Source organism: Choloepus didactylus (assembly GCF_015220235.1).
Source record: "Choloepus didactylus isolate mChoDid1 chromosome 11 unlocalized genomic scaffold, mChoDid1.pri SUPER_11_unloc3, whole genome shotgun sequence".
Classification (NCBI taxonomy): domain Eukaryota; kingdom Metazoa; phylum Chordata; class Mammalia; order Pilosa; family Megalonychidae; genus Choloepus; species Choloepus didactylus.
This window is the reverse complement of record NW_023637580.1, coordinates 2,072,915-2,100,506: the sequence shown is the minus strand read 5'-3', so window position 1 is coordinate 2,100,506 and position 27,592 is coordinate 2,072,915. Positions and strand designations below refer to the sequence as shown.

General features: G+C 36.2%; 2 protein-coding genes across 2 annotated transcripts; both read left to right on the top strand.

Moving 5' to 3' along the window:
* The first annotated feature begins 4,555 nt into the window (after positions 1–4,555).
* LOC119524664 (olfactory receptor 2T8-like) lies at positions 4,556–5,494 on the top strand. Its single transcript, XM_037823356.1, has one exon. It carries the CDS (start codon positions 4,556–4,558, stop codon positions 5,492–5,494), a length of 939 nt encoding a protein of 312 aa, XP_037679284.1.
* A 6,945-nt stretch (positions 5,495–12,439) lies between these two features.
* LOC119524635 (olfactory receptor 2L8-like) lies at positions 12,440–27,206 on the top strand. The gene is made up of 2 exons (XM_037823341.1): positions 12,440–12,473; positions 26,527–27,206. The coding sequence occupies exons 1-2, from the start codon at positions 12,440–12,442 to the stop codon at positions 27,204–27,206; spliced, it is 714 nt and encodes a 237-aa protein (XP_037679269.1).
* The last annotated feature ends 386 nt before the right edge of the window (positions 27,207–27,592 follow it).

Sequence of the window (27,592 nt, the reverse complement as noted above, 5' to 3'; positions counted from 1 at the left end):
TTTGTACAGTACATAATTCTTGCTTTTAACAGCCATTTCTACAACTTCAAGACCATATCCAGGCATCCTCTTCCTAAAATTTCATTTTTCTTCAGGCTAAAGTGAATGCAGTTATCTGAAGAAGTGATTACATGTTCAATTCTTCATGCCTTCAGTTATGCAACTGCTTGTATCTGGAATTCTGCACCAACTATCCTCAAATAAAGTTCTCTGATTGAATGATTCATATTTCTCACATTTTCAAAGCTAAGTTGAGGTCATTGACTTAATCATCCTTGAAACCATACATTCTACTGGATCCTTTACCTGTGCTCTCATGTATACTATTATTTCTAAAATATATCACATAATCACACAATATAGAGAAATCGTCAATTGTTAGTTGTTCTTTCCTGAATCACTAAATTTTAATGATCAATAGTGTCATCTTTTGTTCTTCATATGTTCAAGATTTGATTATCTGTTCTTTCAAAATGTGATCAGTTTAAGAAATGAGTAGCATAGTCTATGTAAAAGATGGTGCAGTTCAGAATTGGAATTTTGAAGTGCAGTTGGAGGGTCATTGGTTGCATTTTTCAACACTATTTGACAGAAATCTTAGAGTATGTGCTACAGGCAGAAAGTATGTATGAAGTAACTCATATATGTGCTATCTTGATCAGAAAGGAGATCAGCTCACTGGAAGAGATACTGAAGAAACACCCTGGAGTCAGCTTTAACTCTATCACTCAGAATAATGCAGAAAATGAGGTGAATACATCTAACACTTAAGGGTTCCAATCCTCATTAACAGTTGTGTCGAGGGTATAATTTCCTGTTTTCTACCAGCATTTATTTTTCTCCAGAGTCACAAGGAGTTCATGGCATCTGTGGTTATCTTATTGCTGCTTCTTACTTGCTATTTGCCTTATATGAATTCTCTCTTTCTAATTAAATACCTGGATATTATAAAGATTGAATTTATACTTTGAGATTTATATGAAAATATAAAAATGGAACTTATTTGAAGGTAGAATCAGAATGGCTAAAATAACCATTTTGTGGAGAAATGAAATCTTTCTAAATGTAAAAGATGACTTCTGATATAATGCAGGCAATCAAAGGACTAGTGAATGTTTCACTGTTGTTCACTTTTCTCTAAAGACAAATTGCATCAACTTACAGTGTTTTGTCTTTTTACCATTTGGTTTTAATTGTTATTTTATGCTTTCTACAAATACCAATAAACTTCCAGTGCAATCATCATCACTAGCAACCTGAAAGAGCTTTTGTGAGAATCAAAAGGGTGTGGTGTGTATGGGGGAATTGTGAAAACTACATCGCTGTATAACCTTATTGGGTGACAAGTTTGTAAGTAAAAACAAGGGTGGTTATGTTGATAGTGATGACAATGTTGATGATGAAGATGGGAGAATTCACAGCAACTGTTCAATGGTAACTTGCTCAGACATCTGTTAAATAGTCACTACGTATTATCTCATATATACCTTGTAAAAATCCACATCTCTTTGTAACCATCTTATTCATAAGGTACAGTCTCTGAGAGTTACAATCACTAATAACTAGAATGTGAAAGAGTTAGAATTGGATCTAGTTTTGACCCCAAACTCTCTTCAGTTTTCTTATTCAATGAAGTGGAATACATCCACCACATTCTAAACCAAAATTCAAGCACTCTAGTCAACAGTTTCTTTATATTCTATCAAAGTAGCCATCTGATTGCTTATCTATGTATCTATTAATATTGCTGATTCTCCAATGTGGAATATCATGGAAATGTATGATTTAGAAACTCATAGACATGCACATGCAAATTATCAGGAATACTAAATCTAAATACTAAATACTAAATTATTCTAAATCTCTTTATATACTAACAATTTTATGGTCACAACTCTATGCCCTTCTGAATATTTAAATTATACTTTTAAAAATCTTACCTAAGAATATTAATTCCTAAGTAGGTAACCTAATATAAATGAATTTATACTCTTTTGCTTGTTCTTTAGTAGAATTTGTTGCGGAAACCTTTGATGCAATGAGGATTCATACATAGGATTACATGCAAGGACACTTGGAAGATTAGGCTTTGTCTAGACTACAGAAAACACTCTACAGGGACATCTGATTCTTATTCTATGAAACTCATTTTCCAATAGAGTAAATTCTAGATAACTGATGGCAATAAAACTAATTCTCGTTTATGACCTGTAGATTCAAATATGATGAACCACTTTTAAGGAACTTAGGTTAGCTTTCTGAAGACAATACATAGAAAACCCTTGTAGGAAAACTGGCCTTGTACTGGTTCATAGGTTAAAGGTCATTATTTGTGACTATGGAAAGGTCACTTTCAAGAAGACCCAAGATATTAGGCTATTTTGACAGCTTAAGAGAGAGGAATTGGCCCAAATTATAGTTTCATGAGTTTTAGGGGCTTTTAAAGTCCAATTTGAGATTCCTCATAGAACTTCAACATAGGCAAATAAGGTTGCTTCTATGGAAAATTCTCATTCTTGCCACACCAAGTAAATGATCAGCCAAATGAAATGATACCAAACTTATTTTGTGATACAGTGATCTTTCCTAGAGAACATTTTTCATCAATAGTGTAGGAAAATAAATGTTTGTTTCAGTGAAAAACTATGCATTGTCTAGACTCTAGAGGACGTCCCTCCAGTTGAGCATTTTTACTCTATGTAAGGTATGGTTTTAAATAACTCACTTCAAATATCTGGAATTCATTTTATGTCATCTTACAATAATGAGACTATAATTAAAACTATTGTCTTCTGTAAATATATAACATTAATATATATCATGTAAATATGTATTATACATATGTTTAAATACAAAGGGAGACATTTATGTACAATTTTATTTTCACTAATGAATTTGAGGCATAGGAAAATAATGACTATGCAAATAAATTCATACTTATTGAACTTGGGTGAATGTTATATATAATTCATGTTAACATTTGGGTGGCAATCGGAGGATATTCTTCCCTTCCTCATGAATGAATATGCATGTCTACAGCCTGCACTACAGACGTGTAAAGTGAGGGTTCCATTGTAGAGCACATCTAGTCAGGGACACTTTTGAATTACAACTGAACAAAAATTGGACTTTATTTAGATACAACAAAAAATCACATTTCTCTGATAATGTATGAATCTTCTTCCACCATTCAATAAGTTAGGGTGTTTTTTGCTGAGAACACGGTAGAACATGGCAAGGCCAGGAGATGTGAGGAAACAGAAGACAAAGATGAAAGGAGTAAATTTTAAACAGTAAAACAATGTAGTCTTCATATGCTTTCTCCACCATTTACCAGCTATAGGGGATTTCTATCTATTTTAATAGCTTTAATTATTTTCCCTTTTTTTTAAAGGTTTGGGGAGTGAAAGAGTAAACTATCCTTGTTTCTGATTCATTATCTCAACATGTTTATGTGCAAAGATACGACATGCAATTCAATAAAAATTAATATACTTGTGTTTGTTTTGTTTGCTTCAATTTTGCCTATTGAAATGTATTTATTTTTGTGACTGTGTGGGGAAACAGTCTCACGGTATAGTACAGATTGACATCAAATGAAAGTGTGCAGTTGATATTGTAGTCTTTCATTATGGGGAAAAGAGTCTAAGAAATTCATTTTTGTTTTTGGAGTATAACTCTGAAATCAAACTAAATTTACAAACATTTGCAAATTAAGTTTTATTTCTATATGCAGACACAGTACACCCAAGTCTTATATCTAAGAAAATAAGTCCTTTCTTTGGAAAGAAAAATATTCTTGCAGGATTAATCCCTGTCTGGAAAAATTACATGATTTTGGTAGGTTTCAATGTGTTTTTATATGCATAACTGAATTGTATAACTGAAGATGTATAACTGAATTGTCAAGTACCTAGCTTTTATGTACTCAAAAACATTAGATTAATTTGTTTCTAAGAATATTAACTACAAATGATGTATGGCAAGCACAAATATAAATTAGTAATTCTGGAAATCATTTTTCCTGTCCATATGTTTTGGTATCTGAAACAGCTAAATGATATTTACATAGAAATGGGAGTTTAACAAGAGTTTTATTGTTTTTCTTCATTGTATCATTTAATCACTACTCACCCTGAAGACTACTTCTCATGGAAATCTTGTAAGTATGAAAACATTTAGCAAATGGCAAATGAAAAATGTAATATTAGTTTCATGATATTCATCATAGTGATTTTTCAAGACATAAGTAATTCCAATGGAGCATTGTAAAATCTGAAAATTCGCCTTTTTAAATGTTTAAAATATTTTAATTTGGTAATATATAGTCAACACAAATTTCCCATTTTAACTACTTTCATATGTACAATCCAGTGACGTTAATTACATTCACAAAATTGTGCTACCATAACCACCATCTAATTCCCAAAATTTTCATCTGCCCTAACAGAAATTGTGTTTCCTTTTTTGAATACTCCCCTTTCCACCAAACACTAGCCCCTGGTAAACTGTCTTAACTATATTTTTTTATTTACAGCATTACTCCTGTCAAATCATGGAAAACGGAAAGCACACATCAGATTTTATTCTTCTAGGACTCTTTAACATCACAGGAGCCCACCTCTTCCTCTTTGTGTTGATGCTGACAGTTGTCTTCAACTCTCTGATTGGGAATTCCCTCATGATCTTCCTGATTCACCAGGACCGCCACCTTCACACACCCATGTACTTTCTACTGAGCCAACTCTCCCTCATGGACATGATGCTGGTTTTCACCATTGTGCCCAAAATGACTGCTGACTACTTGACTGGAAATAAGTTCATCTCCCCTGCTGGCTGTGGGCTACAGATCATTCTCTTCCTCACCTTGGATGGTGGAGAGTCCTTCCTCCTGGCAGCCATGTCCTATGACCGCTATGTGGCTATATGTCACCCTCTGAGGTATCCCATCCTCATGAGCTGGCAATTGTGCCTGAGAATGACATTGGGGTCTTGGTTTCTGGGAGCAGCTGATGGGTTTATGCAGGCTGCTGCTACCCTGAGCTTCCCTTTTTGCAAATCACATGAGATTGATCATTTCTTCTGTGAGCCACCCACACTGTTGCACCTGGCTTGTGCTGACACATCTGTCTTTGAGTATGCCATGTACATCTGCTGTGTGTTAATGCTTCTGGTCCCAATCTCCTTGATCCTGACTTCCTACAGTCTCATCTTAGCTGCTGTTCTCCAAATGAGATCTACAAAAGCCCTCAAGAAAGCTTTTGCCACCTGCTCATCACATTTGGCTGTGGTGGGACTCTTTTATGGAGCTGCAATTTTTATTTACATGAGACCCAAAACCTACAGGTCAGCAAACCATGATAAGATTGTGTCAGCTTTTTATACTATCATCACCCCTGATTTGAACCCCCTCATCTACAGTCTGAGGAACAATGAGGTCAAGGAAGCCTTACAGAAATGTATGTATCAGTGTATTGCCTTAACTCATGAGTAAGATTGATTTGTCCCAATTTTGAAGGCTATCCAAAGTGACCGTGTGTGATATCTCAGAGTGAATGCATAACATTGTATGCATTTATATCTATATATTATTTATCTATCTTTTTGGAAATATGTATCAATATTCATATTTTGGTCTCATTCAGTCTCATTTGCAAATTGTGGAAGAATCAACATCTGTAAATCACACCCACTTTGTAAAATGTTCAACACCCTATATCCCAGTAAATATTTCTTGAAAGAATTAACTAAGTAGTCAAGCAATTTTGAGGATTAATTGCTGACTTTTTGATATGATGTATAGTTTACTCTTATTAAAATACATCAAAGACATACTGTTACTGTTAACAAGTCTTGAGAAGTACATACACTCATATAACTCACATCTACTATCAAAAGACAAAATGTCTGTTCCTTCAGAAATAATCCTGATGCTCTTTTCCAGTGAAACATCCAAGGTCATGTGCACCTACTGGTATAATTTTTATCAACATGCTTTAATCCAGGCAATTCTAAAATTTCATTGGAACAGAAACTAAATTTTGCGTTTCTTGCTTCATTCACTCAACTTTATCCCTGCATACTATATCCAGAGTTTTATTCACTTTTATTACTTGATACTGTGCCATTCTATAGATGTATTTTTGTATATGTATCCATTATGTTTTTGACTCACATGTTGGCCATTGTCAGTTTGGGGTCATTATAACTAAATCTGCTATAGCTTCCTTGTTTTGATTGTAAGTTATTTCTCTTGGGTGAGGTATGACTAAGTTAAATAAAAGTTTTCAAATTGGTTGTACAATTTTACACTCCATCATCCATGAATGTAAGTTTTAATTTCTTGACATTGTCAGCAATGCTGATGGCTGTAAACCTTGTTCATTTTAGGAATTCTAGTGGACTCAGTAGTATTTAAAATTAGGTGTGATTAAACTTTGTGATCTTTCAACTACTATTCCATATCCTTAATACCCATTCCAGTGTGTATTACCCAGATTTTGCTAGTAAAAAAAATTGGAAAAGTTGCACAGTTCTTTTGGTATGCAGTGCACCTCATAATGGGTTATAATTTGAGCCTCATTCTTTGTAAACAGCTGGGGCTTAAATCTAGTTATAGGTCTAGAAGCAGAGATGGGCAGTGTGGGGTTGTTCCTGAAATGACTTAGCAGTATCTTGCGAAGCAACTCCATCAGGGTAAATTACCTTGTCTTCAGATAGAAGTAGGGTTAGCTTAGACAGGGGTAGAAGGACTATTTCTGCTGGCAACGGAGATTCAGAGAATTTAGGGCTTCAATACCCCCTAACTGAACTCATCAGGATCTGTCCAGATGTTTTCATTCAACATTTTAGGACCACATTAATTCTCAATCAAAGCCCTTGCTTTAAAAACAGATAACCTGCAAGTATGGGATTTCAGTTTTCTTGTAAGTGAGCCACTCATGGTTGAAGGTTGTACTTTGTTTTCAGAAATATCAGCCCTATGGCAACAGGAGATAAGTTTTCTTGCAAGCAGATATATAATTTTTCATATCATTTTTGCAGAGTTTGCAAAGGGAATTTGAAAACCTGAGCTTATCCTTTTCTTCCCAAAGTTTCTCGTTCACTCTACCCATCTCATCATACCTAGCTTTGAAAAATGTTCTTAAATATCAAATACATGGTCACTTGGAACCTTGCCTTTTATATGTTAATTGATTAAGATACCAAAGGGTGATATCTGCATATCTCTCTTGCCACATAATTGCAAGCATGATCCATGTCCTTTTCAAAAAAAATTCAGATTCTTACTTTAAAAGTACTAAAAGTTAACATTTTGTAGTTTGGAAAATAATGAAAGCTATATCAATCCATGTCATGCGAAATAACTTTCAATTAATAAGAGAATCACTTATAATCTTATATTCCCTAATAGCATATCATCTCTAATGAGAAAATGTACCAAAATCTTAAGGTTATCACTAAATGTTTAAACCAAATCTTTGGAGTTAAGGACTAAACTTTGGTCAAAAAGAAAAGAACAATGAAACCATTCAACTTTCATAGGGAAAATGAAACCCAACAGTATGGCAGAAATGTTAAACCCATGGGTACAAACATTCTTTTCTTAAAACAAAAACAAACCCCCCCAAAAAAGAAAAACCTCAGAAATTTTTATTACAATCCAAACCATCATGTATGTCTGCATCTTCTACTAGTGAACCTGTTATTAAAATTTTAAAGGAAAAAATCAATTTAAGCTTTTTCTATTTTATTCTAAGAAATATACAGTAACAGATAATTAGAGCATTCGCTACATAATAATGGATGTGTGGCCATCCAAATTAGGGGTAAAATATTCAATTACTTTAATTTCAATGTGACATAATTGTAAATTTATGTGAAATATCTATACCAAATCAATGATTTTTCTGCCCAATTGTCTCTGAAAGTATTAACAAATAGTGAAAACTCATGATGTGTGAAAATGGTAACATGACAAAGTAGATTCAGTTACAGATATTAATTCACAAATATATATAAGAGCCTTGCAGGAAAATAGTTTAAAAATTAAAGACAATCCTGGAGACAGGAAGCAACTCAATTCCCCTGATCTTGCATTCTATTACAGAGAAAATAAGTTTCTAATGCTTCATAAACACTCAAAACACTTTGTGATGGTATTTGCAATGCATTGTCTCTACCGACCCTTTAAAGTCTTCAGTGTTTCAGTTTGCCACTTTCAGCTCTAGCAGCTGTGCCCTGTAACTGGTAATGCTTGCTTATATCCTGTCTTCTCTAGACCTGGGAGTTTTCTGACCAGAGCCTGGGTAGTTCATTCTGATGTTAGCAAGAAGTCTCCCTTCAACGTCATCGGAACCAGCATAGCCGATTTCATTGCCATTCTGGGTGCTCATATGCCCTCCAGGCCCTTGCTACCAGTAGAAATAAGAATTATTAATGACTTTAAAATAAATCAGATAGAGAACCAATTTCTGATGCTCCAGAACAATTTTAGAAAACTCATCCCTAAGACTCTTTTCATCTACAACCATATTTAATCAGTCAGTCAGGTTTCTGCAGATAAACAGAACCGATACAATATATATATTAAGGCATTGGCTCAGGCATATTGCATATAAATTTAACGTGTGTGTGTGTGTGTGTGTGTGTGTGTGTGTGTGTGTGTACGTGTGTATACCATATAGTATTAAGAATATATTAAGGCATTGGCTCAGGCAAACGTGGGAGCTGGCAGGTTTTATATCTTTAGGCCAGGCCAGCAGATTGGAAACTAAAAGATTTGATATGGTAATCTTTCATCAGACTTTCATCTTTTCTGGGAAACTTGAGGTTTCCTTCTTAAGACCTTCCATTGATTGAGGCCCACCCACATTATCTATGATAATCTCCTTTGCTTAAAGTCAGCTAATTGCAGATGATAACCACATATACAAATACCTTCACAGCAACATCTAGACTAGTGTTTGACTAAATAACTAGGTGTTTTAGCCTATCCAAGTTGACATAAGAAACTAACCACCACAAAGTCCTATGATAGGTGGAATGGAAATGGCAGATCTGCTACACTCTCTATTGAATGAGAGGTACAAAAAAGTTAGAGAAACGGTCACATTTTAGCTCTGTCAGCTCAGCTCTGCTCTTGAAACTGGGTTATTCTCTTAATAATTGTATATTCCATTTTCTTCATTGTTATTGTTATTGTTGTTAATTAACTGCATGGATTGAGAAAAGAATACTGGTTGACATCTTAACTCTGATTGATAGCCATTGAGTAAACCCCACATTCTCCAAGTTTGTACTACTGCTTTAATACAAACTTATGACATTAAGGCCAACAAAGGGATACAGAAAAGCCTTGGTATTTAAGGCAAACATGAAATAAACATGGAGCTCCACATTTATTCCCTGAGCTACATGCAGGTGATGCAAGGTTTAAATACACATTAACTATCTTCAAGGATCTTCAGACTAGAGACCAGTTGGCAGCTGAAATGGAAAGATTTACTAGCCATGTCTCTAATCCTGCATCCTTTTAACTGAGATTTTCAAGTTCCTGACACAAAGCCTTACCAAACAAGTCTTACGGCAGACGTGATTATCCTTAAGTGTTTGGAGCCCCTGATATTCTCCTCAATGGAGGTTCTAATAAAATATACAGTCTAGGTAGTAGCAAGTTCAAAGATGATAAATAAAATTTAGTAGACCCAAGGGCAGGCTCTCATGTTAATTCCCATGACAACAAAACAAATACCTAAGTAAGTTTCTATTCCTTGTAAATGCCCAGCTCACCCAGAAAACAGAATTTAAATCTAACAATAAGCTGTCACGAACTCTCTATTCTTACATCAGCAACCAACTGCACTAACCATACTGGGAAATGTAGTCTGCATTAATCAGTTAGAATTTCCTCACAATGTACTTGCTTTTTCTGTCTACAAAAGCCTATTGCTCTCTCTGTTCAGTGAAATTCTTCTTTATCTCATGGCTATTGGAGTCTTCCTAATTCATGAATTGATTCAATAAAACTCTTCTGAAATCTAACCAAGTTTTACTTAAGTTTTATTCTAACAGTTATTTTGTTGATCATGAAGGGACCCAAAGGAAACTACTGATGGATCTGTGATTAACCTGAAGACAGGTGTGGTACCTGCTAGAACCCAATATATTCAAAGTCCTTCTTGCTGTCTCCTCAGAGCCAACTGTGAGTTCCTCTTGGAACTGAGCTCCAATTTTTTTCATGTTTGAGTTCTCTGATCTCACCAAGTTCCTATACAGGGTTAACAGGCTGATTATTCTCAGCAGGAAAGTCCCTTCTAAGGGACCCAGGTCCTTACCCTTTGTTTTTTTCACAGTATTTCTGCTGAAGGGTTTGCAGCATTGTGCCACTGGTTAAGGAATCCTCAAATTCTACGAGTATTCTGCTGGCTCAAAATCCCTCTGGAGCTTAGCCTAATCTTCCACCTACTTGCTGTCCCATCTGGCTCTCCAGGACTCTGTCATGGCCTCACTCCATGCTATGTGCTATTGAGTTCTTGGGGAGGTCCAGGGTTCTCAGATACCACGTCATTCCAAAAACTCTTTCAGGGATCACAAGGATATTACAGAATTTGTTCATTTCCTCTCAGGGGCTTCCTAGGTACTTCTCCAGTTCAACATACAATAAGCAATCCTGACCTGTCTACCCTCTAGCAACCAACCCATGCACTGGTAATTGTGGGTCCCATGAGATTGTTTCTGCCCTGAGATCTGGACCTCAAATTCCTTGGTTTTAAATCACCAAATACATATACAGTTTCCATTTCCAATACCCTAGGCATATATTTAAGACCTCAAGGGGGTCGCTGGAATGCAGGGTCTGAAATATCTTACTTTCCTACAGAAAATTTACCAACTTCCTCCCTGTATCAATAAGCGCTCTTGCCTCCTCTTTCATCATGAATGTTTTTATCCTCTAGAGAAGAAGTTATAAACATTGTGCTCTGGATCATCAAGATTTTGTTGTTTATTTGCAAAACAAAGTGTTTAATCTTCAAAAAACATTTTTTTAAAAGAAACTTGGTCTCGCAAAATTACGTACTTTCATTTATTTCAGAAAATTCTCCTTGTCAGGATTATTTAATCATTTTCATTTTGATAACGTTCACATTGAATACAATTACCATTAATTTGAGGCATGTAACCATAGGAAAATTATGTATTATCTGAAACAAGGTTATATTAGTGCACATTTTCAAAGTATCATAAACCGTAGTTAGTAATACTTCAACCGTCATATTAATACACACTGTTTTATCTGGTGTTTCCAACAGAATGGAAAAACTAAAACATAAAATACCATGTACCTAAAAATTAAAGGAATAAACCTACCAGCCCCGGCAAACGCTGCCTACCCTAAGGACTGAGTCTCCACTCTGCAGAAGACCATGCACAAGTCACACAGAAGCAAAAGCTGGGCTGGGTCATGCCACTGCATCTTTCTGTGGGCTCCGCTGCCGGCCTTGCATTCTCTGGCTGCCCTGGCTCCCGCATCCTTGGTCGGAACCGCCCAAGGGATGCTTACTTGTCTAAAAAAAGAAATTGAGTTGTTTATTAATTACTCTTGCCTGTGTATTTATGGCTGTGTTAATGAGTCATGAAATGAGTTGGAAAGACAGAGAGAGAGTGGTCAGGAAGAAGAGAAACAAAAGCTTGAATAATCCAGGAACTAGAAAATGGATTTCTGAATAATCAAGAGTTGGTGGTATTGAAGTTAGTCTCAAGGTGTTTTATGAAAATGAAATCTTAAATCACCAAATGTAAACTTCAGAACATCATTCTAGTATCAATGCTGTTTGAAGTGATGTTAAGAATGCCTCTGCATTCTTTGCTCATGTTACTACTTGTAGATTTATCTTGGCAACGTTTTCTGACAATCACTTCCCAAAAGACTTTTCTCAACTAGGTGGACATGGTTATAATCATAGAAAGTAGCCTTTAATCGTGGGTATTTTTATGTGAATTGGAATTATTTTTGTATTTAAGAAAATGTTCGTTTGCACTGAGTAGGAAGAGTTACTTGCTTTCTTCATTACTTCTTTGTAGTCATGATACAAAACACCACTCCAGAGCTATCCTTATGAATATGTTCAGCTCTGGTCCCTAAAGAATGGGTAAAAATGGCTTGTCTTATTTTTTGCCCTGCAGTGTTGTGAATACTACATCTGTTAACATGAAAGGCAAAGTTAAAAGCAGCACTGGGCAGCAGGTATTGTGGTTCAATTTATGAGGAGTTAAGATGAATATGCATGGGACCAAAAGCATCTAAATTGGAAATTTCCATTCAGAAATTGGTCAGATGTTCTCTGGAGCTGCCACTGGTAGTTGCTTTATTAAGATCATTTTGCACCAGTTCCATACACTTAGGAACTGGACCCTGGAATAAGCTAAGGGTGCTGAAATGTTGGGGAAGAGTGAATGTAGTCATATGGAAGGTAAATTATGGAGCTTTCTGCAAAATTTCCATTTGAGGATTTTTACATTTAATATTTTTAAACAAATTAAAAAGCAAAAATTTTGAAGTATATTCTAGTTGCAAAGTATACACACATATTTTGAATGGCTTCATTTTTATTGTGTAAAACTGTTGAAAACTCATGACTGATGCACAAAATTCTTTACATGGAAGGAGTCTATGTATTTTACAAAATTATTTTTATGACTGGGTAATGAAACAGTTATGTATAGAATTGCCATTATTTGTATTAAGTGCTTTCATTTTCTTTACAGTTTTTATGAAGTATTTATTTTATCTAAATGGATTTTTTTTTTTTACTTCAGCTTGTTGACCTTTCCTTCTTTGTGTGTCTGCATGTTGTAATGTATGGTAAGAATGAACATAAAGGCTGTAGTATCTGTAATTAATTTTTGTAAAGGGCTGGTCACATGTGGAGCTGGTTGATTGAATGCATTTGGAATTACTTTAGTCAACAGAACACCTTTACAGAAGTTTAGATGAAACACCAAAAGAAGCATTTTATCACAAAAATTAATGGCTGGTTCTATTATTTTAACCTAGAAAAAATAAAGTTAATTTTTTTCAAGTAAAAAAAAAATGGAAAAAATCACCCAAATTGTATGAATGATAAAAAAATTCAGCCAAATCAATTAACATTTAAAATAAACACATGCATATATGTATTTACATATCTTTTAAATTATATTCTTTTCATCTTATTTTAATTTATTAGGTGTGTTGCCAACTTAATGACTAGTAAATGAGTTATAATGAATTAATATGATTAGACATACAATTACTGTATATTTACTGAATATGAGTATACAAAATACAGATAATTTCAGTGAAATGATATTTTGGGGGAGTGAAATGGACAATATTTGGCTCTTTTTCCACTGTATTGACAGTTACTGAGCCTGTGAAAACATCTGAAAAATTTGTCACAACCTCCTTACCCCCCAATACATACACTCTGCCAAACCCTGGCCTGGCCTAAGGCCATCCAGCCAAATTTAGTGATTCATCTTCCATCCATCAAGACTCATGGGACAATGCCAAGTGAACACAAACAAAATTATTAAAATAAATCTGCAAGTATTGGAATAGCTGTAAGTAAATACCTGAAACTATTAAACTGCAACCCAGTAGCCTTGACTCTTGAAGATGATTGCATAACAATGTAGCTTACAAGGGTGACAATGTGATTGTGAAAGCCTTGTGGATCACACTCCCGATAGTGTATGGATGGATGAGTAGAAAAATGGGGACAAAAACCAAATGAAAAATAGGGTGGGATGGGGGGATGATTTGGGTGTTCTTTTTACTTTTATTTTTTATTCTTATTTTTACTTTTTCTGGTACAAGGAAAATGTTCAAAAAATAGATTGGGTTAATGAATGCACAACTATATGATGACACTGTGAACAATTCATTGTACACTTTGGATGATTGTATGTTATGTGAATATGTCTCAATGAAATTGAATTTAAAAATAAACATAGCAAAAAAATAAATCTGCAGGTGAAGGAGCCTGGAGTAACACTTGCTGGTGTGTCTCCACAGATGTATCTAAAATATCAAAGTCAGTAATGACAAGTATGTACTTTTATATAGGAAGCACTTGTGGAATTCTGCTCAAGTAAAACATGTGGGACTGCCGTGAAAGGAAGCATGCTGATTCTAACTTTTATTTTATGGGGAAGAAACATGGAAATGATTTAGAAGAACTTTCATTAAAAATAAGAAAGAATTGGTCTTTGTGTGGTAATGATATAAGTGACTGACAAATACCAAATCTATTTAACTGGGTGTCAAAATATATATTTTTTTTATTTTACTGAAGGGTATAAAATTTCCCCATGTATTTCTTTAAAAAATAAAAATCAAAGAACTAAGTGATTATTGGGCACTTTTTTAAGACAAAGCTCTTTTTGTGCCTAAAAACTTAGTTCTATTCATTTCTGGGAAGAATTTTTGCAATCTCAAATAGTCTATTGTGGAGTGAAGGTGAAAAGTGTTGAAATTAAACATATTTCAGTGGTTGATGTTATGTATGAAATTCTGTTTCCACATTCATGAAAAATAGACTTTAAAAACATGAATTTTCAAGAGAGTGTTTTCAGGAAGACATTTGGAATTTCCAAGAAAAAAACCTTTCAATAAAGTAGTTCTCATTCATATTGCTGGTTAATTATATGTTGTCTTAATGTTGGTTCATATTATCAGTTCTAGGAAATACTTCAACAATTTCATGTCTTTTTATATTCTATACATTTTGGGAACTAACTTAATCATCTGTTTGCACTCCTGTGTTGGTTTATTGCTCTTCTAATGTTTGTATTTTTTCTTGTTATCTCTCTATATTTTATTCTACTTTCATGGATAATCATATATAATGTCTTTCAAATTATTGAATCAGTAATTTACATCAGCTATATATTTTAATTTTCAAGAGCAGTTTCTTTCCCCTGGTACTGCTTTTATGTAATACATAATACTTTTCTTGTGGGTTTAATATCTCTTTATGTGTCTCTTAAGATGTTGCTTTTTATTTTAAAAATATTTTGTTTCCACATTTTCTCTTTTTCTTATCAGTCAATTTTTATAGTGTGACGTATTAGGATTTCTCTCTTTCACGATGGTGGCTTCCTCAAAAGTCTTCTAACCACTGTACCTAGAACAACGTTTCAATAATATGGGTATTGGCTCATCCCAGTTTTCTTAGTACTTTAACAGTTTTAGAATTGAAAGCCCCACATCTAGGTACCCCAATAGTCCCAGGCAAACCAAGATGGTTGACATCAAGGTTTATGGACTGTTAGACTTTCCTCCAAAATGAACATTTCCCCACTCTCACAAGTTCTTAGGATGTAAAATTTTCTTCCCCATTAATTGAATAACCCTCCCTCCATTCAAATACCATTATCAAAATGTACTGAAATTTCTCATCAAAAATTTCTTTCCTTTTTGTTTTTTGCCTTCTCTTGAGATAATATTTAGCAACATATTTTACTCCATTTCCATGATTATTGTTGTGTTTTCACAGGGAGTGGTAATGAATAATAAATATGTGTGGTCAAACTACCACTTTTGTTTGGCTGGTACAAACAAAATAAAAACAAAAACAAACTATATATATATATATATATATATATATATATATATATATACATACCTATACATATATACATATTTACACAGACACATATACACAAAGACATAAGTGGGAGAAGGAAACTTAAAATACTTTAAATATCTTAAAATACTTAAAATATTTGGGAATCCCTGAGCAGTGTCATGGGGACTGAAATATATGTTCCTAACTGAGGGTCCATTGATGAGTCTGTCCTATACAAAAACAAGCCAATGAATTAAGAAGATAAAAAAGGAGAAATCAAGGGTATGAATTTGTACTTGTTAAGAATAGGCAACAGCTTCCGGAAGGTGGCGGTTAGGAGAGACAGGGCAAAAAAAAAAAAAAAAACCCTCTGTGAAAAATACTAGATAAAAGCCAGAAAGTGACCCAGAACACCAGTTTCAGTGATGCCCCAGCTGGACAAGGTCTGCTAAAACCACAGGGACCATGCACTTGGTGAAACCAGGAGTCTGCATTCTTTTTTTTTTTTAATTTTTTTTTATTGGGATTGTTCAGATACCATACAATTATCCAAAGATCCAAAGTGTACAATCAGTTGCCCCTGGTACCCTCATACATCTGTACATCTATCACCACACTTAATTTTTGTTCAATTTTTAGAAACTTTTCATTACTCCAGATGAGAAATACAGTGAAAGATGGAGAAAAAAAAAAGGAAAAGAAAAGGAAATTTGAATCCTCCTATATCCCTAACCAACTCCCCTCAATTGTTGACTTGTACTGTTGGTATAGTACATTTGTTACTGTTTATGAAAGAATGTTGAAATACTACAAACTGTAGTATATGGTTTGCAATAGGTATATATTTCTTCCCTATATGTCCCTCTATTATTAACTTCTAGTTGTATTGTCATACATTTGTTCTGGTTCACGGAAGAGTTTTCTAATATTTGTACAGTTTATCATGGACAATGCCCATCATAGGATTCAGTTTTATATATTCCCATCTTTTGACCTCCAACTTTCCTTCTGGTGACATATATGACTCTAAACTTTCTGTTTCCACCTCATTCACGTGCCATTCAGCACTGTTAGTTATTCTCACATCTTGCTACCAACACCTTTGTTCATTTCCAAACATTTAAGTTCATCCTAGTTGAACATTCTGCTCATACTAAGCAACAACTCCCCATTCTTAAGCCTTGTCCTATATCTTGGTACCTTATATTTCATATCTATGAGTTTACATATTATAGTTAGTTCTTATCAGTGAGACCCTGCAATATTTGTCCTTATGTGTCTGTCTTATTTCACTCAGTATATTGCCCTTGAGGTTTTGACAGCAACCGGTTTTTTTTTTTTTTTTAAGATGGTTTTGTTCACACCCTATACATTCCATCCTAAGTAAACAATCAATGGTTCTCTGTATGGTCACATATTTATGTGTTCACCACTATCTATATAAGGTCATCTACATTTCTTCCACAAGGCAGGAGGGAGCATCAAAGAAGGTAGAGAGGGAAAAGAAAGAGGAAAAAAATGACAGCCAGGAAATAGCAAAAGGAAAAGCAACCCCAAATCAAAGTAGGGTAAAGAGTCAGACAACACTACCAATGTCAAGTGTCCAACACGCCTTCCCTATCCTCCCCTCCTATCTGCATTTACCATGGTATATTGCCTTTGTTACATTAAAGGAAGCATAATACAATGATTCTGTTAGTTACAGTCTCTAGTTTACATTGATTGCATCCCTCCCCCAATGCCTCCCCATTTCTAACACCTTGCAAGGTTGACATTTGCTTGTTCTCCCTCGTAAAAGAACATATTTGTACATTTTATCACAATTGTTGAACACTCTAGATTTCACCAAGTTACACAGTCCCAGTCTTTATCTTTCCTCCTTTCTTCTGGTATCCCACATGCTCCCAATTTTCCTCTCTCAACCATATACATAGCTGTCTTTGTTCAGTGTACTTACATTGCTGTGTTACCATCTCCCAAAACTGTGTTCCAAATCATGCACTCCTGTCTTCTCGTATTACTCTGCAGTGTTCCCTTTAGTATTCCTGTAGGGTGGGTGTCCTGTTCACAAAGTCTCTCATTGTCTGTTTGTCAGAAAATATTTTGAGCTCTCCCTCATATTTGAAGGACAGCTTTGCTGGATATAGGATTCTTGGTTGGTGGTTTTTCTCTTTCAGTATCTTAAATATGTCACACCACTTCCTTCTAGCCTCCATGGTTTCTGCTGAGAGATCTGCACATAGTCTCATTAAGCTTCCCTTGTATGTGATGGATTGCTTTTCTCTTGCTGCTTTCAGGAGTCTCTCTTTGTCTTTGACATTTGATAATCTGAATATTAAGTGTCTTGGCATAGGCCTATTCAGATTTATTCTGTTTGGAGTATGCTGCGCTTCTTATATTTCTAATTCTATGTCTTTCATAAGAAATGGGAAATTTTCATTGATTATTTCCTCTAGTATTGCCTCTGCCCCTTTTCCCTTCTCTTCTCCTTCTGGGACACCAATGATATGCAGATTCTTGTACTTTGTTTCATCTTTAAGTTCCCGGAGATGTTGCTCATATTTTTTCATTCTTTTCTCCATCTTCTCCTTTGCATGCAGGCTTTCAGGTGTTTTGTTCTCCAGTTCTTGAGTGTTTTCTGCTGCCTCTTGAGATCTACTGTTGTATGTTTCCACTGTGTCTTTCATTTCTTGTATTGTGCCTTTCATTTCCATATATTATACTGGTTGTTTTTTTTTTAACTTTCAATTTTTGCCTTATATATGCCCAGTGTTTTCTTTACAGCCTCTATCTCTTTTATGAAATATTCTCTAAACTCTTTGAATTGATTTAACATTAGTTGTTTAAATTCCTGTATCTCAGTTGAAGTGTAAGTTTGTTCCTTTGACTGGGTCATAGCTTCATTTTTGTTAGTGTAGGTTGTAGTTTTCTGTTGTCTAGGCATCTGACCTCCTAGGCCACCCCGATCAGGTTTTCCCAGATGAGAACAGGCTCAGGTCACAGAAAGAGGTAATATTTCAGTATCTGGTTTCCCTGATGGCTTTACTTAGAGGATTGAGACACCTGTGCTTTTCTGCTTGGCAAATCCACCTGTCAGCCTGTCACTGCCTGTGTAAGAGGTTGTGGCCTGTGGCTCTCCTCCCCCAGGCTTTGGGGTCTGGTTCCAGAAAGACTGAAAGATGGACAGTAGAGCTGGGCCCCTCCCTTTCCTCTTGGGAAGCTATGCCCCCTTCAGAGATGTCATTTGCATATCAATAAGTTCTTTGTTTCTGTGAGTCTGCCAATAGAAGCGTTTTGGTTTTAAAATGTCTGAGGCTGTCTTTACTGCAAAGTGTTGCAGGCTGAGAACAGCTGAGGTTTTCTCCATAGAGAGAGAAAGTGACAGAAAAGCTCCCAGGTTCACCTGTCAGCCAGAGATAGCACCCGATCCTCTGGGCTCCCCATCCTGAGACAGATATGTCCCCCGATTCTCCCAAGGTCAGTTGTCACCAAAGGCCTCTGTCTGCTTGTTGAGGATTCACTGTCTGTATTGAGCAGTTAATATTAAAACCTCACTTGGAGCTCAGCTGAGAGAGTTCACCATGCAGCTTCCATGAGGGAGGAGCTCTCAGCTCTGGGCTCTGGCTCTCAGCGCAGGTCCGCAGTTTTACTTACAAATTTTATGCTGTGATTTCAGGCATTCCTCCCAATTCAGGTTGGTGGATGATGAATGGGCACTCATGTTTGTCTCCTTGCTGTTACTCCAGGTTATTTACTAGTTTTTTGGTCATTTATGAGTTGTTCCAGGGGGGACTAAGTCTTCCATGCCTCTCTATGCCACCATCTTCTCTGGATTCCAGGAGTCTGCATTCTTAAACAAGTGAGTAAGCCTGCTGAATATCTGGCAGTCACACTGTGTAGTGGGGAAACTGGGTTGGCATTTAGAGTTGGACTAGTTCTTTTTTAAAAAACCCAAAAGCAGCTGCAGATATGGCAACAAGAACTACACAGTGAAGCACAGCAGGAATGAGCTGTGGGCATGCCTCAATATCTGGCATGGATGATAGCCTTTCATGCCCCCACTGCTAATTGTCTTGGAGTGAGGAAGGCAAAGGTGAGCCAAAATGGGAAAAAAATGATGCCCCCTATAGTCATCTCCCTGGCAGGCTGGGAATGCTCCTGCCCAGTGCCAATATCACAGCCCAGAGCCATGCCAAAAAATCCAGTGTGATGGGAAGTGTTTCCACCATCACATGCATATGCCACAATATCCAGCATGGACAATAGCTAATTGTCCTGAAGCTACGAAGGTGGAGCTGTGTGAAAAGGGGGAAATTAACATGCCCCATAAAGCCATCCTTTCAGCAGGCTGGGAATGCACCTACATGGCCCAGTGGCCCAGAACTTCCCTTGGGGGATGGCATGCACTTGTGAAGTAGCACAGCCTTCCCTCAGCAGAGGCCGTAGGAGGGCATGACTTGGAAGAGGAACCCACTCAGAAATCCCATGGACCATACGTCAATACCAAGGTCTTGTGGGTCAGCGGCAGAGACAATCTGTGGTGAGAATGAACTGAATATTTAGACTCTTGTGACAGCCTTAAATCTCCAGGAACAACTGGGAAGATTGATTTTTAAAGCTGCCCTCCCTCCCTAACCACTCTGACACATGCCCCATATTCATGGCTGACAGCACCAACAACACACCCAAACTTGGTGCAACAATTGTATCCCCACAAGAATCATACCCCCACACACCACAAAGACAAAGTTGGGGAGAACTGACTTGAGGGGAATAGGTGGCTCATGGACTTATTAGTTAGAGAAAGTGTACACTACCAAGCTGTAGATCTGGCAAATTAAGAGATTAGTCTTTGAATTAGGCTACATATCCTAAAAGAACCCTATCAAGTTAAGCAAATGCCAAGAGGCCAAAAACAACAGAAAATTTTAAAGCACATGAAAAAACAGGTGATATGGATAACCCGAACCCAAACACCCAAATAAAAAGATCAGAGAAGATGCAGTACTTGGAGCAATTAATCAAAGAATGAAAGACAAACAATGAGATCATGGCACAGGATATAAAGGACATGAAGAAGACCATAGAAGAGCATAAAGAAGATATTGCAATAGATGATCTTATGGAAATAAAAGAAACTGTCAACCAAATTAAAAAGAATATGGATACTCATAGTGCAAGACTACAGGAAGCTGAACAATGAGTCAGTGACCTGGAGGATGACAAAATGGAAATGAAAGAACAAAAGAAAGAATGGAGAAAAACATTGAAAAAATTGAAATGGAATTCAGTGACATGATAGATGAAATAAAATGTCCAAATATAAGACTCATTGGGGTCCCAGAAGGGGAAGAGAAGTGTAAAGTTCTAGGGAGAGTATTCAAAGAAATTGTGAGGGAAAACTTCCCAAACTTTCTGTACAACATAAATACACAAAGCATAAATGCCTAGAGAACTCCAAATAGAATAAATACAAATAAGCAGACCCCAGGACATATTCTGATCAGACTGTTAAATCTAAAGAGAAGGAGCAAGTTCTGAAAGCAGCAAGAGAAAAGCAATTCACCACATACAAAGGAAACAACATAAGACTAAGTAGTGACTACTCAGCAGCCACCATGGAGGCAAGAAGGGAGTGGCACAACATATTTAAAATTCTGAGACAGAAAAATTGCCACCAAGAATTCTTTATCCAGCAAAGCTTTCCATCAAATTTGAGGGAGAGTTTAAATTTTTCACAGACAAACAAATGCTGAAAGATTTTGCTAATAAAAGACCTGCCCTACTTCAGATATGAAAGGGAGCCCTATCAACAGAGAAATAAAGAAAGGAGAGAGAGAGATGGAGAAAGATTCAGCACTAAAGAGATTCAATGCTAGTTCATTAAAGGGCAATGAGAGAGAGGGAAAAATATATCTGACAAACATAAACCAAAGGATAGGATGGCTGATTCAAGAAATGCCTTCAGAGTAATAACATTGAATGTAAATGGATTAAACTCCCCAATTAAAAGATATAGATTGGCAGAATGGATCAAAAATATGAACCATGAATATGTTGCATACAAGAGGCTCATTTTAGATACAGGGACACAAAGAAATTGATAGTGAAAAGATGGAAAAAATTTCATACAAGCTACAGCCAAAAGAAAGCAGGAGTAGCAATGTTTGTTAATCTCAGATAAAATAGACTTTAAATGTAGGGATGTTATGAGAGACATAGAAGGCCACTACATATGAAAGAAAGGGGCAATTCAACAAGAAGGAATAACGATCATAAATGTTTATGCACCCAATCAAGGTGCCACAAAATACATGAGAGAAACACTGGCAAAACTAAAGGAAGCAATTGATGTTTACACAATAATTGTGGGAGACTTCAACACATCACTCTCTCCTATAGATAGATGAACCAGACAGTAGAACAATAAGGACATTGAAAACATAAACAATCTGATAAATGAATTTGATTTAACAGACATCTATAGAACATTACATCCCAAATCACCAGGACACACATTCTTCTCCAGTTCTCATGGAACTATCTCCAGAATAGATCATATGCTGGGACATAAAACAAGCCTCAATAAATTTAAAAAACTGAAATTATTCAAAGCACATTCTCTGAGCACAATGGAATACAATTGGAAATCAATAACCATCAGAGACTTAGAAAATTCACAAATACCTGGAGGTTAAACAACACACTCCTAAACAATCAGGGGGTTAAAGAAGAAACAACAAGAGAAATTGCTAAATATATAGAAATGAATGAAACTGAGACACAACATATCAAAACTTATGGGATGCAGCAAAAGTGCTACTGAGGGGGAAGTTTATAGCAATAAATGCATACATCAGAGAGGAAGAAAGAGCTAAAATCACAGAACTAATGGAGCAACTGAAGAAGCTAGAAAATGAACAGCAAACTAATCCTAAACTGAGTAAAAGAAAAGAAATAATGAGGATTAAAGCAGAAATAAATGACATAGAGTACAAAAAAACAATAGAATAAATAACACCAAGAGATGATTCTTTGAGGAGATAAACAAGTTTGACAAGCCCCTAGCTAGACTGACAAAATCAGAAAGAGAGAAGACCCATATAAACAAAATAATGAATGATAAATATGACATTACTGTGGATTCGGAAGAAATTTAAAAAAAAATTATGAGGATACTATAAACAACTGTATGCCAATAAACTAGATAATGTAGAGGAAGTGGTCAATTCCCTGGAAATATGAACAAACTAGACTAACCAGAGAAGAAACTGAAGAACTCAACCAACCAATCAAAAACAGAGATCCAATCATTCATCAAAAAACTTCCCACAAATAAATACCCAGGGCCAGATGGCTTCACAGGGGAAATCTACCAAACTTTCCAAAAAGAACTGATAACACTCTTACTTAAACTGTTTCAAAACGTCAAAGTAAATGGAACACTACCTAACACATTTTATGACGCTAACATCAATCCAATACAAAAACCAGGCAAAGATGCCACAAAAAAGGAAAACTACAGGCTAATCTCCCTAATGAATATAGAGGCAAAAATTCTCAACAAAATACTTGCAAATTGAATCAAAGACACAATAAAAAATTCATACACCATGACCAAGTGGGGTTCATTCCAGACATGCAAGGATGGCTCAACATAAGGAAATCAATCAATGTCATACTACACGTTAACAAATCAGAAGAGAAAAATCAAATGATCATCCCAATAGATGCTGAAAAAGCATTTGACAAAATCCAATACTACCTTTTGATAAAAACACTTCAAAAGGTAGGAATTGAAGGACACTTCTTCAATATGATAAAAGCATACATGAAAAACCCACAGCCAGCATAGTACTCAATGGTGAGAGTCTGAAAGCCTTCCCTCTAGGGTCAGGAATGAGACAAGGATACTCACTGTCACCACTGTTATTCCACATTGTGCTAGAAGTACTAGCCAGGGCAATCCAGCAAGAGAAAGAAATAAAAGCATCCACATTCAAATGGAATAAGTAACATTGTCTTTATTTGCAGATGATATGCTCTTATATCTGGAAAACCCTGAGAAACTGATGATACAGTTACTACAGCTAATAAACAAATTTAGCAAAGTAGCGGGATACAAGATTAATGCACGTAAATCAGTAATGTTTTTATATGTTAGAAATGAACAAAGTGAAGAGACACTCAAGAAAAAGATGCCATTTTCAATAGCAACTAAAAAAATCAAGTATCAAGAATAAACTTAACCAAAGATATAAATGACCTATACAAAGAAAACTACATATCTCTACTAAAAAACATAGAAAGGGGCCTTAAAAGATGGAAAAATATTCCATGTTCATGGATGGGAAGGATAAATGTCATTAAGATGTCAATTCTACCCAAACTCATCTACAGATTCAATGCAACCCCAGTCAAAATTCCAGCAACCTACTTTGCAGACTTGGAAAAGCTAGTTATCAAATTTGTTTGGAAAGAGAAGATGCCTCAAATTGCTAAAAACTCTAAAAGAAAAACGAAGTGGGAGGACTTACACTCCCTGACTTTGAAGCTTCTTATAAAGCCACAGTAGTCAAAACAGCATGGTACTGGCAAAAAGATAGATATATTGATCAACGGAGTCAAATTGAGGATTCAGAGATAGACCCCCAGATGTACAGCCGACTGATCTTTGATAAGGCCCCTAAAGCTATTGAACTGGTATGTAACAGTCTTTTCAACAAATGGGGCTGGAAGAGTTGGATATCCATATCCAAAAGAATGAAAGAGGACCCCTACCTCACACCCTACACAAAAATTAACTCAAAGTGGATCAAAGACCTCAATATAAAAATCAGTACCATAGAACTCCTGGAAGATAATTTAGGGAGACATCTTCCAGACCTTGTATTATGAGGTCACTTCCTAGACCTTACACCCAAAGCACAAGCAACAATGGAAAAAATAAATAAATGGAAACTCCTCAAGCTTAGAAGTTTCTGCACCTCAGAGGAATTTGTCAAAAAGGTGAAGAGGCAGCCAACTCAATGGGAAAAAATTTTTGGAAACCAAATATATGACAAAAGACTGATATCTTATATATATAAAGAAATCCTATACTCAAATGACAATAATACAGACAGCCCAATTATAAAATGGGCAAAAGATATGAAGAGACAGTTCTCTGAAGGGGAAATACAAATGGCCAAGAAACACATGAAAAAATGTTCAGATTCACTAGCTGTTAGAGAGTTGCAAATTAAGACCACAACAAGATACCATCTGACACCAATTAGAATGACTACCATTAAACAAACAGGGAACTACAAATGCTGGAGAGGATACAGAGAAATTGGAAATCTTATTCCTTGTTGGTGGGACTGTATAATGGTTCAGCCACTCTGAAAGACAGTCTAGCTGTTCTTAGAAGACTAGATACAGAGTTAGCCTTCAATCCAGCAATTGCACTTCTTGGTATATATCTGGAAGATCTGAAAGCAGTGATGTGAACAGATATATGCACACCAATGTTCATAGCAGCATTATTCACAATTGCCAAAAGATGGAAACAACCCAAATGTCCTTCAACAGATGAGTGGATGAATAAAATGTGGTATATACATAGATGGAATACTATTCAGCTGTAAGAAGGGATGATGTCATGAAACATGTGACAAGTTGGATGAATCTTGAAGACATAATGCTGAGTGAAATAAGCCAGGCACAAAAAGAGAAATGTTATATGCTACCAATAATGTGAATATTGCTGAGGGAGAGTGCAGGGGTGTTGGGCTTCCCCACCTTGATGGTTGCTTATGTGCTCACAGACATTGGGGACTGGTGGTTTGATGGGCTGAGCCCTCAATCATGGGACTTTCCCTTGGGAAGCCTGTTACTGCAAAGAACAGGATAGGCCTGCTTATAATTGTGCCTAAGCGTCTCTTCCTGAATGCTTCTTTGTTTCTCAGATGTGGCCCTCTCTCTCCAGCTAAGCCAACTTGGCAGATGAAATCACTGACCCCCCCCACACATGGGATCTGACACCCAGGGGTGTAAATACAACTGATAGTGTGGAATATGATTCCCTGGAAGGAGTCTGGACCCAGCTTCATGGGATAGAGAACATCTTGACCAAAAGGGGATGTGAAATGAAGTGAAATAAGTTTCAGTGGCTGAGAGATTCCAAAAGGAGCTGAGAGGGCACTCTGTTGGGCACTCTTATCCACAATATAGGCAACCCTTTTTAGGTTCTAATGAATTGGAATAGCTAGCAATAAATACCTGAAACTATCAAACTACAACCCAGTATCTTTCAATCTGGTAGATAATTGTATAAAAATTTAGCTTATGAGGGGTGGCCATGTGATTGGGAAAGCCATGTGGATCACACTTCCCTTTGTCCAGTGTATGGATGGATGAGCGGAAAAATGGGGGCAAAAAAAAGGCATCCAGTGTTCTTTTTTACTTTAATTGTTCTTTTACACTTTAATTTTTATTCTTATTACTTTTGTGTATGTGGTAATTAAAATGTTCAAAAATTAATTTTGGTGATGGACACACAACTATATGGTGGTACTGTGAACAATTCATTGCATGCTTTGTATGACTGCATGGTATGTGAATATATCTCAATAAAATTGAATTATTAAAAAAAAGAATAGGCAACAAAAACTCATACATTTATGAGCCAAAGCCAAATACTGATAAGTGATTTTTAGGAAGTCATGTTTTGCAGAGTTATTTCAATAAGTAAGTCTGGCTTCTCAATGTGAGAAAATAGGTTGTAGTCACTGGTGTATGGCTAGATGATGACAAATATTAAAATCCTGAATATGGAAAAAATCATCCTCTTTGTATAACCAAGCATAATTATAACGGATCAGTCACTTATTCATTTGAGCTGGTTTACAATTTGTACACACTTTTTAAGTACAATGTTTGACCTTCTCCATTGGGTATCGGGTTCAGAATTTCTTCTTCTTGACTTTAGCAGTTGCAGAAGCTCTGCTCCTGACATCTATAGCCTATGACCATCATGTGGCTATTTGTGTTAAACTCCACTATCTCATTTGTATAAGCCAAGGAAAGTGTGTGCTGATGATCACAGGATCTTGGATAATGGGCTCTATCAATGCCTGTGCCCACACTGCATATGAACTCCACATCCCTTATTGCCAGTCCAGGGACATAAATCCTTTGAAGTGTGATGTCCCAGCCATGCTGACTCTGGCATGCATGGGCACCTGGGTCTCTGATTGCACAGTGTTTGTGAGCACTGCCCTCTTCCTTGTGTTTCCTTTCAGTGGTATCACATGTTCCTATGGCCAGGTTCTCCTTGCTGTTCACTGCATGCAGTCAATGGAAGGGAGGAAAAGGGCCCAATTGACATGTAGTATCCACCTCACTGTTGTGACTTTCTACCATGAACCATTTGCTTACACCTATCTAAGCACTAGATGCCTCCAATCTCCAACAGAGGACAAGGTTCTGGCTGTCTTCTATGTCATCCTCACCCTCATGCTCAACCCTATCATCTGCAGCCTGAGAAACAAGAAGGTGGTAGGGGCCCTGAGAAGAGTGACTCAGAGAATGTGTTATCTTAAGGGGTAGACAATGTTTCTCCATTAGCGTCAAAGGTGCAGGTGCATGACAATTCAGCCATGTATAAAAATTAAGAAAATTCTATTCCAGGCTTAAAGACAGGGAAAATTAATATAAATGATCAAAAATGAAGTTCTAGAAAACAATGTTATGCTCTCATGTCATAATTTGCGTTTGCTTTGACCTGACCTTTCCCATCAGTATCAAGTTCATACATATTTCACCAATTTGTGGGAAATAGGAATATTTTGTTAATACCTAGGAAGAAAAATAGAAATGACATAATTTGGAGTTATCATTCATCATAACAGCTCTACTACCTTTAGTGTATCTCTTAATATCATTAAATTAGGACAGCAGAACAATAGCTGTTTTAGGAGCCGTGGGCCTAATCG